Consider the following 15,153-nt stretch of genomic DNA (forward strand, 5'->3'; position numbering starts at 1 on the left):
TATGATAGAGGATCACATTCGGATGATTCAGTTACAAGGTAGACATAAGGGAGTTCAGGGAAAGTCTTCTTGTGTTGACTTACAGGCGATTAGGGAAGGAATGGGAACGATGAAGTTGAGTTATTTACATCTTCTATCAGATCGTGACCATCTTCTTAGACTTTTCAGAGACTATTTAGATGCCTTGAGGAGGAAGGAGGAGGAAGTTGACAAGCTTTCTCGCGAGTTTGAGGACACTCAAGCTTCTTTGGTAAATACTCCATTGGCATTACAGGATTGGGAGAGACATGGGAATAAGCATGGCATGAAGTTGAGTTTAGTTACATCTTGCACTCCTGATACTCAACTTTCTGCGACAGGTGGATCATATGTGGTCGCTGATAATGTTGCAAGTTCATCTTGCATTCACATCCAGGATACAAGGACAATGTCAGACAGGTATGCAGAGTTAGTTGGTATTGGTCATATTACTTAGGCGAGGAGTTTGCTTGAGTTACCAGCTAATTCTAGTTTATGGATATGGACTCGAGATTGTTATATTGGCATTTGGGATTCAGTTGACTGGAGATCATTATCACTTTTTGGTAGCAGTGATATTTTGGGTGCTATCATGGATTTGATTAGTAGATTGCACGGTGTTGTCTTTCCTTGTGCTAGCAATTTGTCTGATGTTGGTATTAGTTTTTATTCACCGGTGTTGGGCTTTGTTCATATATCCAGTCGACCATTATTGCTGGAATGTGTTGATAATCTTTCATATTTTGCATATGTATAGATGAGTCCCAGGATCATATTGGTATTGATGATATCCAGGAGGATGCAATGGGCAGTTTTGAAGACTTAGTTTCCTTGGCAGTTCCTTTTGGTACAGAGGAGTTGGACAGCAGTGCTATAGATTTTGATACTCCATATGTTGACATGAGCTTTGGAGTTGATTTGCGGGATATGGTTGGTAATACTCTAGAGACCAGTAACTTTGAGGATACTCCCTTAGATAGTGTGTCAGAGGAGGTTTGTAGGAGACAGTCTAGCCAGTGCCATCATGTGTCTAGTCAGTTGAGAGTTAGTGAGCGAGACATTGCTATCGCTTGCCAGCATTTTGATGCTGCTCGTCAGTTGTTAGCAATTTATGGATGGGGTTCTCCTACTATTGATGAGCAAGGAGGCAGTTATTTTTCCTTGACAGAGATCCACTCTTTATGGGAAGCTATTCGGATTCTGAGACAAAATTATATGCAGCTGGTAGTCGACAGAGATTATCTTATGAAGTGGGGGAGTACAGCATACGATGCATTGTTGGCCAAGGAAGTTGAGTTGAGTGAGCTTACTTAGGACCTCGAGGTGACTTCTGAGATTCTTGAGAGTACACAGTTGGCTTTCGAGGAGTCACAATTTCATTTGGCTAAGGTGACCGTGGAGTTAGAGCGACTGCAATCTTTACAAGATTATGTACAGTCACAAGCTGTGGTGTCTGGTGATCCAAGGATGTCCATGGTCGAGATTGTCAAAGATAGTGGAGATGGGGATGCATCCATCATTGATACTAACATTGGCATATCGGGTTCGTTCCCACTAGAGTCAAGTTCAGTTGAGTTGGGCGCTGCAGCAGATTATTGTGGTATGCCTAACATGGTGGTGGCCTCTAGTACTGATGGCACGGAGACTAGAGATGTTGTATCAAAGATCATGTGTGATGTTGGTGAGCCGGCAGTTGGCATGGTTCCTGCTAGTAATACTACTCCCTTGACAATGTCTTCGAAGGTAGTAGTCAGTTCCAACTTGGTTAGTGATCGATTGCAGTTAGTTACATCTGGATTGCATTCTGAGCCACTGACTGAGATTGGCGCATTCTATCGACATTACACTGTGAGGTATGCTCATCAATTTACCTTTGATGACCATGTTGATAAGATGATGATACAAAGATGTACTTTGGCTCCTAGTTCTTGTCATCAGTTATGGGACAGTTTGATGCCTCGAGATGAGAGTTGTGATGGGCATGACATGGCGATAGGTTCTACAATTGACAGCTTGATAATACATGACTTAGAGCAGGAGTTTGGGAGTGATGCTTCAGTAGTTGTTGTTATTGATTCTACTCCTTTGGCTATGAAATCTCCTGACTTAGCTGGTGATCAGTCACAGTGGGTTGTATCACTTGTTCATGGTGAGTTGTTGATTGAGGTTGGTTCTTTTTATCAGCATTATACTACAGGGTATGTACATCAGTTAGCATTTGATCCTTGTGTTGAGGAGTTGATGGTAGGCAGATTTGGTTTGGGTTCCATTCCTTGCTGTTTATCTTGTGATGTCTTTTCGCCATCAGCAGTGCATGGGAGTTATGGTTATGAGGTAGTGGCTGGTGATCTGCAGAGTTGTGTTGACTGCAAGAGTTGTTCAGTGTGTGGATTCTCCATACTTGGTACACTTTCATTTGGGAGCGTTCACCATTGTTGTAGAGTTGGATTGTACATTCCATATAGGCCAGTGGGATAAGTTGATGGTATTTACTGTGTCGGCAGTTTGATTTGTCCATTTTACTTGGGTTTTGATTTTCTAAGAGTTTGTGTCTCATGGGTTTCTGACTATGGCAGTTGTGATTTTGGAGTTTGGTTGAGCTGTAATTGTCAGTTTGATTATGGATTCCTCTTGGTTATATTGTAGAGGATATTGCAGAAGCCTGTGTTGATTGATAGCAGTATAGTACATGACTACATTTGGGATCCAGGTGGATTGATTGGTTTATTGTTCAGCCATTGCTTGGGGACAAGCAATTTCAGGAAGGGCGGACTGTCATGTCCCTATTTTGGAGGCAATTTGATTTAATTAATTTAATTAATTAGGTTGTCCAAAATAATGAATATTTTATGAGGATGACTAATTAATTATTTTAATTAAATAAATAAATGGTGTTAAGTTAATTATTTATAAAGTTATCAAATAAATAAATATTAAAAGGTAACTTTATATTTAATTAATTTAATAAAGTGACTTGAATTATAAAATATTTTATAAAGTCACTTAATAGATAAAATAAAATAATGTTCTAGAAGCTTCTGGAGAAAGTGGAGGAAAAAGAATAAATAGGCACCCCGAGCTTCATTCTAATCATCCAGATTTGTTGTTGTTGATGTTGATGTTTGTTGATGTGCATTGTGGAGCCTAGGGTTTCTGCAATAGTCACAACTGGCCATTGAGAATGAAAACTCTCAATTGGTACGCAATTTTGAGGGTGTGAAATATCACTTCAATTATTGCAGCTGGGAGGAAGATACTTCAGTCTTTTATTTGTGCTACACTGAGAAAAAAGCCATTGAGAATGAAAACTCTCAATTGGTATGCGATTTTGAGGGTGTGAAATATCACTTGAATTATTGCAGCTGGGAGGAAGATACTTCAGTCTTCTATTTGTGCTACATTGAGAAAAAATATTCTAGTCCGAAAAAGCAGGCCGAAGAAACAGTTCGAAAAAGCAGGCTGAAAAAGCAATCCGAAAAAACAGGCCAAAAAAATAGTTCAAAAAAGCAGGCCGAAAAAACAGTCCAAAAAAGCAGGCCGAAAAAGCAGGTCCGAAAAAGCAATCCAAAAAAGCAAATTTGAAAAAGCAAAGAAAATTATTACAGCCATCTACAATCAAGGGGGGCAGCTAGAGAGGCATGACTTGGGCACTTGAGGAGGTTATTTTCTGTTCAGTGGTATTGCAATACATCTATTCTCTAAGGCGACTTCATATGCCAGGTCTCATGTGTATTTTCATAGTTTCCTTTCACTATAGAGTGCTGTTGTAATTGTCATTTCGTATCAGACCTATCATTTATTAATAGATACATCATTCATTTTTACATTCCTCACAATGGTATTAGCAATCCATGGCTCTAGTTGTATTTAATCATGCATGTGATTAGTGTACTGTTGTAGGGGAGTATTGAAGTTAGATATTTAGTATTGCATTAGTTTTCATTGGCTGCTGTAGGTGCATATTACTTTACCAACAATCATCATATTTTTATATCTTTGTAAATGCCAAGAGTCTTGGCTAACTTAGTATGAATATTGTATTGGATATTCATTCTCAATCAAGGAGATACAATTGCTGGTCATTAATAGTTGTCCTTGAGCGTTAATATATCATTTTTTATCAGCCAATTAGCTTGCATACCAACTGTTTGTTAAAATACCAGTTGGTTGTAGGTGATCGTTTTCATGATTAGAACTCATATATGCATTCACTATTGCCAAAATTAGTTGCATATTTATGTTAGATCATTGTTTAGACAATTTGGAGTCTTTTGTAAGCATTCTCTTTGAGGAAAATCAAACAAGAATCACTACAGCAATCTGAAAAGTTATATCAGTCAGAGGACCCTTGGTTGCAAAGTGTTTGACGAAATGTCAAACAACTGAAGTATAAAGATTTTTGGTGTTGGAAGAAGTTATAACCCATTGGGGTTATTACAGTGGGGGATCAGAAAACCAAAAGTATAAGATTTTTTTTTAAATGGGGAAAAGATCTGGAAAAAATCAGATTTTCAAGAAAAATATAAAAATTGTAGAAAAAGTGATAAAAATTATTCTTTTAAATGTTAAGGGCATTTCCCTAGCATAGAGATATAGAAACCAAATAGAATAGAGTTTAACCCATTAATGTGATTTTTACTGTTCATAACTTTATATTCATATTGCTGATTCCATAAGTAAATATTTGGTGAACTTTTGGGCAGTCACAAAACAGTTGTCTAATTCTGAGCTCAAATATTAGTGAAGCCTACAAAATAATCAAGATCAACATTTATCAGACTTTTGAAGAGGGCATTTGCCAAATAGTTGTATTAAAAATTAGCTATCTATGAAGTAAATGATATCAACATTTATCAGACTTTTTAAAAGGGTAGTCACCAAATAGTTGTTTGAGATTAAATATTAGCTAAGCCTATGAACTAACTAAGATCAAAATTTATCAGACAAAAATAAAGATATTGTTAGGAGTTTAGTAAGAGTGGAAGCCATTTTGAAGTGATCCAAGACTTTCATTGCAATTGAGGTAAGGAGTTTTGTAGGGTAGTTCAATATTTAAGAAAGTTTATCAAACCATATTCCGCAATTGCAATGCTTTATATTTCATAAGGGCCCTTTTGGTTGCCAGAATTAGAATGGAATTGGCATTTACAATTCTTAAAATTTTCTAATCTGCTGTTTGGGTCCACAAAATTGGAATTGGAACTGGAAAAAAATAGAATTCAGTAATACCCATTTACCCCCCAAAACATGGATTTTGGTATTCCATCTAAATAGGTAGAATTGATCTAATTCTTATTTTAATTCCAATTTTCCCAAAAAGAGCATTACACAATTATTAAATTGGATTTTTTTTGAGGTCCATCTGACCTATTTTGTTTACCGCTAACTTGCTCTATGGCATTGTCATTTGTCATGCTTGCCCAGAACTATTTCTCTAACAGATTGTTCAGTCATCACACCAATGCCTCCTTCCCTTCTTATGGTTTATGCAAGCATTCATGTACCGCTACATCTCAAACACACAAACTCAGATTAATACAAGTTGGCTACAGCGTAGACACCATGAGTCAAAAAATCAAAACTTTATGCACTAAGTGACACCTTGAGGAAGCGGTGGCTATTTTGCAAACAATGGAGCAGCAAGACATTCTAGTTAACTTTCTATCCTTCTCATCTATCATAGGGATATATGCATTATAGGATTCCACCAAGACTATAGTTTCTCCTTTATTACGTAGGCCTTTTTTGAAAAATGCAATCAACGAATCGACATCATTTATCATATCTCTGGTCTCTATAATTTTGTCGGGTGAATTTGGTCTGTAAGGTAGGATATCTATGAGCCTCTCCATTAACATATTAATGCCTTAGCATAATCCCTTATCATTTTAGCAGCATGTTCAATTTTCTATCTTTTAGCAATTGTTCTCTATGAAAACTCAACCGCCCACTGGAAGAGTCTACAATGGTTGCCTCATCATTGATTTTCTTTGTATGTTTTCCATCCTTTTGTTGTGATTTTCTTGACTCATTTGATTTTTTATTGACATTGAAATTTTGATGTGCATTTACAGGTTAGGGTATGCATATGTCATTTTTGAAGCATTTACAGTTGATCGTGAATCAAAGCATTTATGCATTGAACACATTAAAAGTAATTGTATGTACTTCTGACAATTGAGCACACTATGGTCTGATATGGTGCAACATTGGATTAGATTCTCATTGGTATTCCAATTCCAGAAATGTGCAACCAAATGAAAGAAATGTGTACTCTCATAATGAATTCTTGGTGAACCAAACAGTCCTGAATCAAATTCCCAAAACAATAATCTGGATTTCAAGTTCCAGAATCCCAAATCCACGATTCCAAAAGCCAATTGTCAAATCATATTCCAACAACCAAACGGACCCTAATGCAAATTAGTAAAGTCCTATATATGGCATAGATTCAATAGAATGCAACAAAAAGCATTTGTTCAATTGAAGTAAATGATTACCAAGCCACTAGTTTTGGCAATACCTAGCCTGCAACTACTGTTTTGGGTGGAGACAAATGTTAATAACTTAATAATAATAAAATTAAATATAATAATTATAAAATCATATATACATATACAACTATTAATATATATTAATAGTAAATAATAATTTAAAATTTAAAAGTCCTCCATAATATTAATTATAAACTATAGGCGATTGCTTCTTCATCAACGTTCCATCTATAATAGTTATAATTTTAAAATTAGTGTATAAGTTTAATTACATACTTGTTCACATTAGAATATAGGGACAAGCCCTATAGAGACATTGAATCGTATCGAAGCCGCTATTTTAAAAAGTTCAACTGCTTCGACACTATCTCACATGCCCCCTGCAATTTAGGATGATTAAATTCCTTCTAAATTTTGTTGGTGACAATTTTTTCCCCTACTCCATTTAGGGTTTTTTAGAGATCTGAAAGAAAACCAAGGGACAAAATAACAAACTACTTCCACACCAATTCCACATTGTTTTTTATTATGGCCCAATAATACTCTATTTCTAAGAGATTCAGTGATTTTTTGATTTTCGACACTTTGATTAAACCGACTATGCTCTATAGGTCTATTGTTTGGGGGTTGTCTTTACTAGAGTTTAAATAAACTTCAGTGGAGCAAGTCCATACTCTTTTCCTTTGGTATATTATTAGATGTAGACAGTCTACTCTACACACTATAGTCCTTGCTGATTTCGGGGTCCATCCCTTCAAACTTGGTGATATCTTTGATTTAGTTTGGTTCTTACTTCTTACATCACCTGAAGTGCTTCATGAACTTCTTTGAGGGATGTTACAAATACTCTTGCCTAGCCTAGTGCTCCTTAGAGGCTATTGCTCACTTTGATTCCACTGGGTGGGCTCATTGTTGGTTCGCCCAGGCATCGACTTCTCTGGGTTCCATTGGGATTGATATCAAGTGCCTTCCCCCTTTCTAGTATTCCCTGGATGCCCCGTCTCATCTTTTGCCACCCTAACAAGAGTTGAACGTTCATATCAAGATGAACATCTATAAACAGTATATTCTCACTACTTGGGTTAGTCTACTCGAGGGGCTTCACCTGAGGATGGCATTCTATGCGGAGAACTTTCTCAAGTTACAAGACAAGATCATTGCTCACCCCTCGTACCTATCTTATGGCTGGTCTCATGTTCTTCATATCTCTCTTGGTTCATTTAGAGTAGTCTCACATAGGCTCCTCACTCAGACCAACCACCATTTTCCTAGGGAGGATAGGATCTGCCATATTTGTGACCTGGGGGAGGTGAGAAGGAGACTCACCTCATTTTTTGCTGCCCCATTTATGACAAGATCAAAAGGAAATTCTACTACTTATTCAAGGAGACTCAAAGGTGAGACTCCAAGCTATTTTTAGATTTATTGATCAAAGGTGCCCTGTGCTCTATCTAAAGGAGACAAGGAGGCTTCGAGACCTCACTTTGTAGTGGTTGTACCCTCGGAGATAACTCTCCAATCAACTCATCGCCTCATTCTTTAAAGAAGTCCCCCCCACACAAGGTACCAAGCAGACATTAAATCTCCCTTTTGGCTCTACCAAGGATGTGAGACCTGATAGATCCTTCACTTAGTAATAGCCTTCTTCTAGAGCTTCTAGGGGTCCTTGGAGATCGCATGGGATTTCTTGTCCTAGAGCTTATCCATCAATTTTAGATTTTTTCCTAGTTTTTCAAAGAAACGAACTAGGTTGTTTGGTTTGGTGGCTTCTTCTTGCTCTAGTTCTTTGTATTCTACTCTATCTTTTTCCCAAACACCATTTGGTGTTCCTACTGTATTTTGTATTACTGCTTTGTTTCAAGCAGTCCCTTGGAGCCACTTGTTGGTATTTTATTGGATGTTAATAACATTATCTTATCTTATCTAGGGTTTTAAAGGTTTTTCAAAAAGAGTTGCATTCTTTCTGCTGTTTTTAGAGATTTTAATGTGAATTAAATACAAAAAATACGATGTCATAAAACATAGTTGATGTATGCGCAAATATACACAAATATATTTTTTCTTTAAAATACATGATGAATATATGTAACATATAATATATTGTTGTTTCTTAGTGCTGAATTCTTATTTTTTAATGCTTCAAATAAATGATTATGAAAAAAATAGGCAATGCTCAAATATTGCCCAATAATATTAATGATAATAATAAATATATCTTAAGAAAATAAACGTATATCATTATTAATACTCGTTATAATCTAATATTGATTATAAATACCTATACTATATATGGAGTAAACAAACATTCATGATAATTCAATATATCATTATTATTAATATAATAATATTTAATATCATGAAATAGTCACTTAATAAACACAACTAAACAAACCCTCCCTAAATATAGCCACCAATATTCACGTAGATAAGTTGAACCATTTAATAAATAGAAATAGAAATCAAGGATTTGAAGTATTATAAGGTAACGGATAACCAAGAGAGGAGATAAAAATGGAAGTGAATGGAATAAAAAGTTTACATTGAAAGAATGAAATAAATAATAAAAGTTATTCTATCAACAAAGAATATGGCTATATTAAATGTTGCGTACATGAGAAAATTTTTAAAAAATTGGAAATAAACATAGGAGAAAATGACGGAGGAAATTAAGGAGAAAAATAAGAAGAATATTAAAAGAAAAAGAAATTAATAACTATATATTTTAGAATAAAATTTAAAAAATCATGGAATAAGATAAGACAGTGCATGTGGAATTAGCAAGGATAAATGCTTTAAAGAATTACTATTACTTAAAGCTATGCATATTTTTTTCTTATTTCTTAAGTTGTTTAATATTTATTTTTATGACTAGCATATATGAAATGAGTTTGGTCATATCTATAACATGATGAATTGTGAAATATTTTATTATGAAATATACTTGTATTATATAGTTAAATCCAAACAACATAAATATATTGGTAAATTTATTTAATAAGGGATGTGTGTGTGTGTCTATATATATATATATATATAAGAATATAATAGAAGAAATTAATTTATATATTATTATCGATAAGAATATAATAGAAAAAATTAATTAATAAGAAATTATAACAATGAGGAATGTGCTAAGTAATAAAGTGTATATATTTTATAAAGGAAAGGAATTGGAATATTTGAAGTAGCTTCCCTTATTGCTTCTAATTCCTCCAACTTAGCAAGAATGTCATCTAGGGAGTTCATGGAGTCTAGCTGTAATCCAAGAAGATATAACCAATTTCCCAATTCCTTTTCTTTCTGTGAATCCCTTAGCTGTTCATGATTAAAAGTGTCATTAAATTCCTTAAAGAAAATATTGTTTTTTCAGACTTTTCATGGTCTTCGTTTTGGTATCTTCTTTGAAGAATCGTATTTCAATGATTGAGTATTAAAGTTTATCCTACAACCGTTCTCATGCAATGAACAATTTCTATTTCGCATTCTTAGAAATTATGAAACCAATGTTGGGCCAAAATTAATTCATGTCATTTGAATGCAAAAAACTTGCCCTCAAACCATACAATCCATTTTTTAAACCTATCAGCCTCCTGTAGCTTTCACCATACTAAACTAGAGTGATATGTGCCCAGCTATAAGGATGATGCTCACAACTCTTACCCGTCCACCAAGTACAATCACAGAAGGTCCTTGAGTTGCTTCAAATTTACAAAATATCTTAAAATAATCTTGCTCATCATGATATTAGAACCATAAACCAAGGTGTAAATTAATTGTCATTGCTATTGCATTACACATTTAGATTTTTGTTTGTGAGTTGGAGTAATACTGTCGAACCTGAAATGGCAATACCCATCAAGATTATGGGTCCAAATTCGGTGATATTTTAACAAGGTAAACTCTGCCAACTAGACATACACGACTTTGGTAATGTCAATTCTTGGATGATCCCATTACGTCGAACTTTTATGTTAGCCTCTGTGATGCTAACTGGAATTCCTTGCTAGATGTTAGGCCTTACAAATGAGTTCAGTCATTTTTTGATTTGAGAAACCCCTGGACAGCAAGAATAATTGGACATCTTCCTCATGCTTCTTACTGAACAAGCCATTTGTCAAGCACGCAATGCATCAATGCCAGTTCCTTGAACTCTCCAAAATTCATTCATAGTTGTTTCATCTCATCTATGCCTCTCCGCAAAAACTTTGTTTGCCTAGCAAACACATAAATCCCTCCAATTTGTGTCGGCTTCCACAACAAATATTTGGCTTTTAGGAGAAACATTGGGTTTCTAAATTATTTCGTTTAACCTTAATACTAAAGTATCGATGCGAGAATATTTCAACCAACTCTCTTTGGCATTACATACACCAACTGGCAATTGCTTCCCGAACTTCATGCACGATGTCAATCTACCCTAAAATAACGGTCAAGATGCCTGCACAGTGGGTGTTACCATTACGATTGTAGAATCTCGGCAAAGAGAGGCTGCTCATTAGCATTACATTGTCCACTGGAAGCTTACTGAGATATTCATGGTTCTTCTTTAGAGTATAACAAAAATTTAATATAGCCAACTGGCGTTTGGTTTTGATGCCAATCTTCCTAGTCATGTCCAAAATATTGGAATGTAATACTCTAAAAAGGATATGACCTTTCTCGACATAACTATTCTTACATTATGTATCTCAATCGTATTAACCCCAAACAAAATACTCGGCCTTCTTGCATTCGCACAAAATTGTTACTCGATTTTATTGCTAAAATACCCAAAACCGATTAGAGGGTTAACACTAAAACTCTCCTACCTTGTATTTTTTGAGGTGGTGAATAGAACTTGTTTGCAATTGCCTAGTATATCAAAGAATTGCATAGAATCTTTTCTTTTGAATCTAGAGTTGTGTCAAGCTTCCAATTTTTTTGTTTTAGCCCATCATTCTAATACCACAACTGGTGCAATTTACGGTTTCTTCGTAGAGCTCTCGATCAACTCTGGAATTCTTACTAGAGTAGTTTTGTACTCTTTTCCCTCAATAATGAAAGGATTCTCAAGTTTTTCTGCTTTCACAAGGCTTCAATGAAGTTAGCGATGCTACCCAACTTGCGTATAGAGTTTTCTTCACTGTCTGATGAAGAATCTGACTATTTTTAAAAAAAGTTCAATTTCTTCTTTCTGTACTCCCATGTGCATCGACTGGAGACAAATAATTTTGATGCCACTATTTGGCCATAGTAGAAAATTCATACACATAAATTTCACATAGAATATTCACCTCCATTATTTGCTCCACCCACGGCATGAAGGTTTGGGTAAATGTTTGCACAACCAATTTACCGAGCCTGTCCTACCTTTACACCTATATCAACTTCCTTAAAATTCTGACTGTATAATTTGGAACTCATTGGTTTATGTTCGCAACCCAAAATAATCTGCCAAGTTCCCCCAATGAATTTGGATGCTTTAATATCTTGCCCTTTGACCAATATTTTATCAGAATTAACAGCTGTACTCTTTTATTATTCGCATATGCCAAAGAGATTACATAATGCTTCTCATGATTCTTACAATAATCCTGAAGGATGTATATATACTTTCTGAATAACTTTCCCGAAGGGGTCCATCGGCTACATGACCATTACCAAAGGTCCCGTTGGCTACATAACAAGAACCATCCCGAAGGGCCCCATCAACTAATTGACAATTTTACCAACATCATCCCCCCCAAAAAGAAAAGTCATCTCCAGATGACAATACAACAAAACTCAAAATAACCCAAGTACATCAATATATTAATACTAAACAGAGGGATGCGTCCCTGGCGTATTGGTCGTTTACACTCTTAACTCGTTCAGCTCCACCCGTAGCTTGTAGACTTGTTCTTTCCTAACTTTTAGTTCTACTTCTGCCTTCATTTGAAGCTCTAGAGTTGATTGCATCATGTCTACAATTTTCCCCAACTCTTTCTCCTTTCCAGCTACCACTTGCTCCTTTTCAGCTTCCAATTGTTCCTTTTCTGCTGCCAACTTCTATAGATGACTTTGTCTATCCAACAAGACTGCCCTCTCGGATTCCCAGGCCGCCTCTCTAAGGCCAACCTAGCAGCTAACTCGTCCTGAGCTCTCTCAGCTACTATCTGATCTGCCTGGCTCCTTCGAAGAATGTAATATGCCTCCCTGTATATCTTCACTACCTCATGAATCAAAACCTATACTTGGCTCTCCATATCAGGATCTCTCGTCGTGGCCCAATCCTACCACATCTCTGCAGTCTCTACACTCGGCCATCTCTACTCCTCAAAGCAGACAGTAAAGGCAGCTAGGCATCCCAATCTCATAAAAGATATAACTCTCTCCAACTCCTTCACAACTGAGTCCAATGCCTAAGTCTCCGTCGAAGCTAACACCTGGCGAGCCCAAGACGCTAGAGTTGCTACATCAGCAAGAAACACCTCTCTCATCTCTGTCTCCCGCACTACTAAATGTTCCTGTTGTACACCCATAGCCATCTCTACTACTTCTGTCATATGCTCAACAACACTATGCGACAGTCCCTCATCCTGAACTGGCTCCGCTACCTATTCCTACTGAATATCTCCCTCTGGAATTTCATCCCGCATAGGTGTCTGCATGCAAGCCATCCGAGGTACAGGAGTACGGTGGAACCGCGTACTCAAGTAGGTGCTCAACCTCTACGCTCTACTCTCCCTGTCATGTTTAGGTGATGCTAAAAGTGTTGCATCCACCGTAACTACTGCATCCGATCCTACTACATCCAAGTGCACACCCAACATACTCTAGCTCTCTGCTGTCTCTGGTACTGGTAAGTCAGGTACCTCCATGGCAGTCTCTTCTCCCCCCTCTAGAACACTCTCTACTACAGGTGCCATAAATTTTGGTGCCAGTTGTGCTTCGACAGGTGCCATGGTTTCTGTGACCGGAAGTGCTACAGCAAGAATTGGCATACTCTCTCGGCTAACAAGGGCTGCCACCTGCACAAATCCCACGGCAAACCCAACTATAGGTCGGACTGGAGGAGGCCTTACCCCGTGCTGCCAGGGTGCTGTGACTGTAACCACCTACTGGGGTGCTGCAGTCATCACTATCAGCTGCCATGTCTATCCAAACCCTGGTATATGAGCCATATGTAGACCCGCTGGGACCAGACAGGAAGTGGTGGATAGAGTAGGACGCGAAAATAATAACGGAGTGGCTGTAAGAATCTCTACCTCTTCATCATCGTCTTCTCCTTCCTCCTCTCCCATGTTGTTCTCCTCCGAAGATGTCTCCTGTCGGTCATTGCCCGTATCACCTCCTGTATCTAGCCAAGGTCTCTTCTGTCCTACCGAGCCCTTTTGCCCAGAGGTTGAGTCCAAGTGTCTCCACTGCATGATAGGAGGTTCCCCGAGAGCTAATGGTCCAGGTCTCGCCTCTAACCTGTCTTCTAGAATCATCTGCACTGTAGCATCGAGGAAAAGACCTATGGCATAATGTGGCATATAAAATGTCTTATGCTGAAGAGTCATAAACTCATGCATACGTTCAACTAGCACAGATGCCCAATCATACACATTTCCATTCATTATGTCATTCATCATAGATACCTACGAAAAGGAGATATCAGATGCCGTACTTGACCTCGTAAATTTGCTCTTAACTAAATCCATGAGGCATTGCCATGGTCCCTCCTGGATGTCTATTTTCTTCAATACCCTACCTTTTGATGTTTCAGCCAGCGCTTCCTGTTCGGCTTCAGTCATATCTCCACATACCAATCTAATCAAAAATATTTTTACCTCCTTGGAAATCTTCTTAGGCTGAACCTTCTTGCCCTGCGGCCCTAGCATGCCAAACACCCGTGTGAAATTCGTTGTTTTAAATGAAACTACCAAGTCTTTTCCCAAGTACTAAAATGTGCTCTTCTGGGAGCCCCTGCCATAAGTCTCAATCATGATGCACAGGAAACCCTCATAATCTCGAATGAAAAAACAAGCATCTGAATTGCCCATTCCACCTGTGCCCTTCTGACGCTGGCTTTTACTGCATGGTCGTCAAGAATTTCTTGCCACCACTTCCTACAGTCAATTCTGCTCAATCCTTCAAATGCTATATTCTGTGGTATGATCTCAATGGTTGCAGGTGCCGGAGGCCTACATTTATGCTTGCTACTGCTACTAGTGCCTTCATTCTAGTTAGCTGCAGTCGACATTTTCATGCCTTTCACAACTGTAGATTCTTCCAATTGCTTTTTCCACTTTCTCTTGCTTGCAGACTCCATATATTCTTAGGTCAATTATTTTTCTCACACAATTTCTTTTCCTTCCCTGCCGACTGTATGGATCCATACGACTTTTCCTGATGAAAGCTAAACCATCCCTCACTTGCACAGTCGAATAACATAGATTTTAGACTTCTTCTCTAATTTAGTGCAAGTTATTCCATCTGGCTGGCCGTACGGCCTCTCCTTGAATACCTTGCAAATTTGTGAATGGCTCCTTTTTTCGTACGAATTTCTATCTTGCTCCCTGTTGTTACTTCTTCCTTTGTCTGCTTTGCCTAGAAGATATATATTTTTGTTGCTCCTTGACTGCAAGGTCTGTACGACTATAAGGCTACTAGAAGAGGTCATACGTTGGAAGGAAGT

The 15,153-nt window shown here is 37.3% G+C and overlaps 1 protein-coding gene across 1 annotated transcript in view; it reads right to left on the bottom strand.

Annotated features, from left to right (window-relative positions):
• The window catches only part of LOC149540774 (uncharacterized), a 127,682-nt gene extending 114,664 nt beyond the window's left edge, over positions 1-13,018 (bottom strand). Inside the window, exon 1 of the mRNA XM_089802739.1 lies at positions 12,917-13,018. Within this exon, the coding sequence (XP_089658865.1) occupies positions 12,917-13,018 (102 nt within the window). The remainder of the gene's footprint in view (positions 1-12,916) is intronic.
• Positions 13,019-15,153: the final 2,135 nt, after the last annotated feature.

The sequence above is a fragment of the Cupressus sempervirens genome, chromosome 9 (assembly GCF_028749045.1).
Source record: "Cupressus sempervirens isolate cs-2001-9-10 chromosome 9, ASM2874904v1, whole genome shotgun sequence".
Taxonomy (NCBI): domain Eukaryota; kingdom Viridiplantae; phylum Streptophyta; class Pinopsida; order Cupressales; family Cupressaceae; genus Cupressus; species Cupressus sempervirens.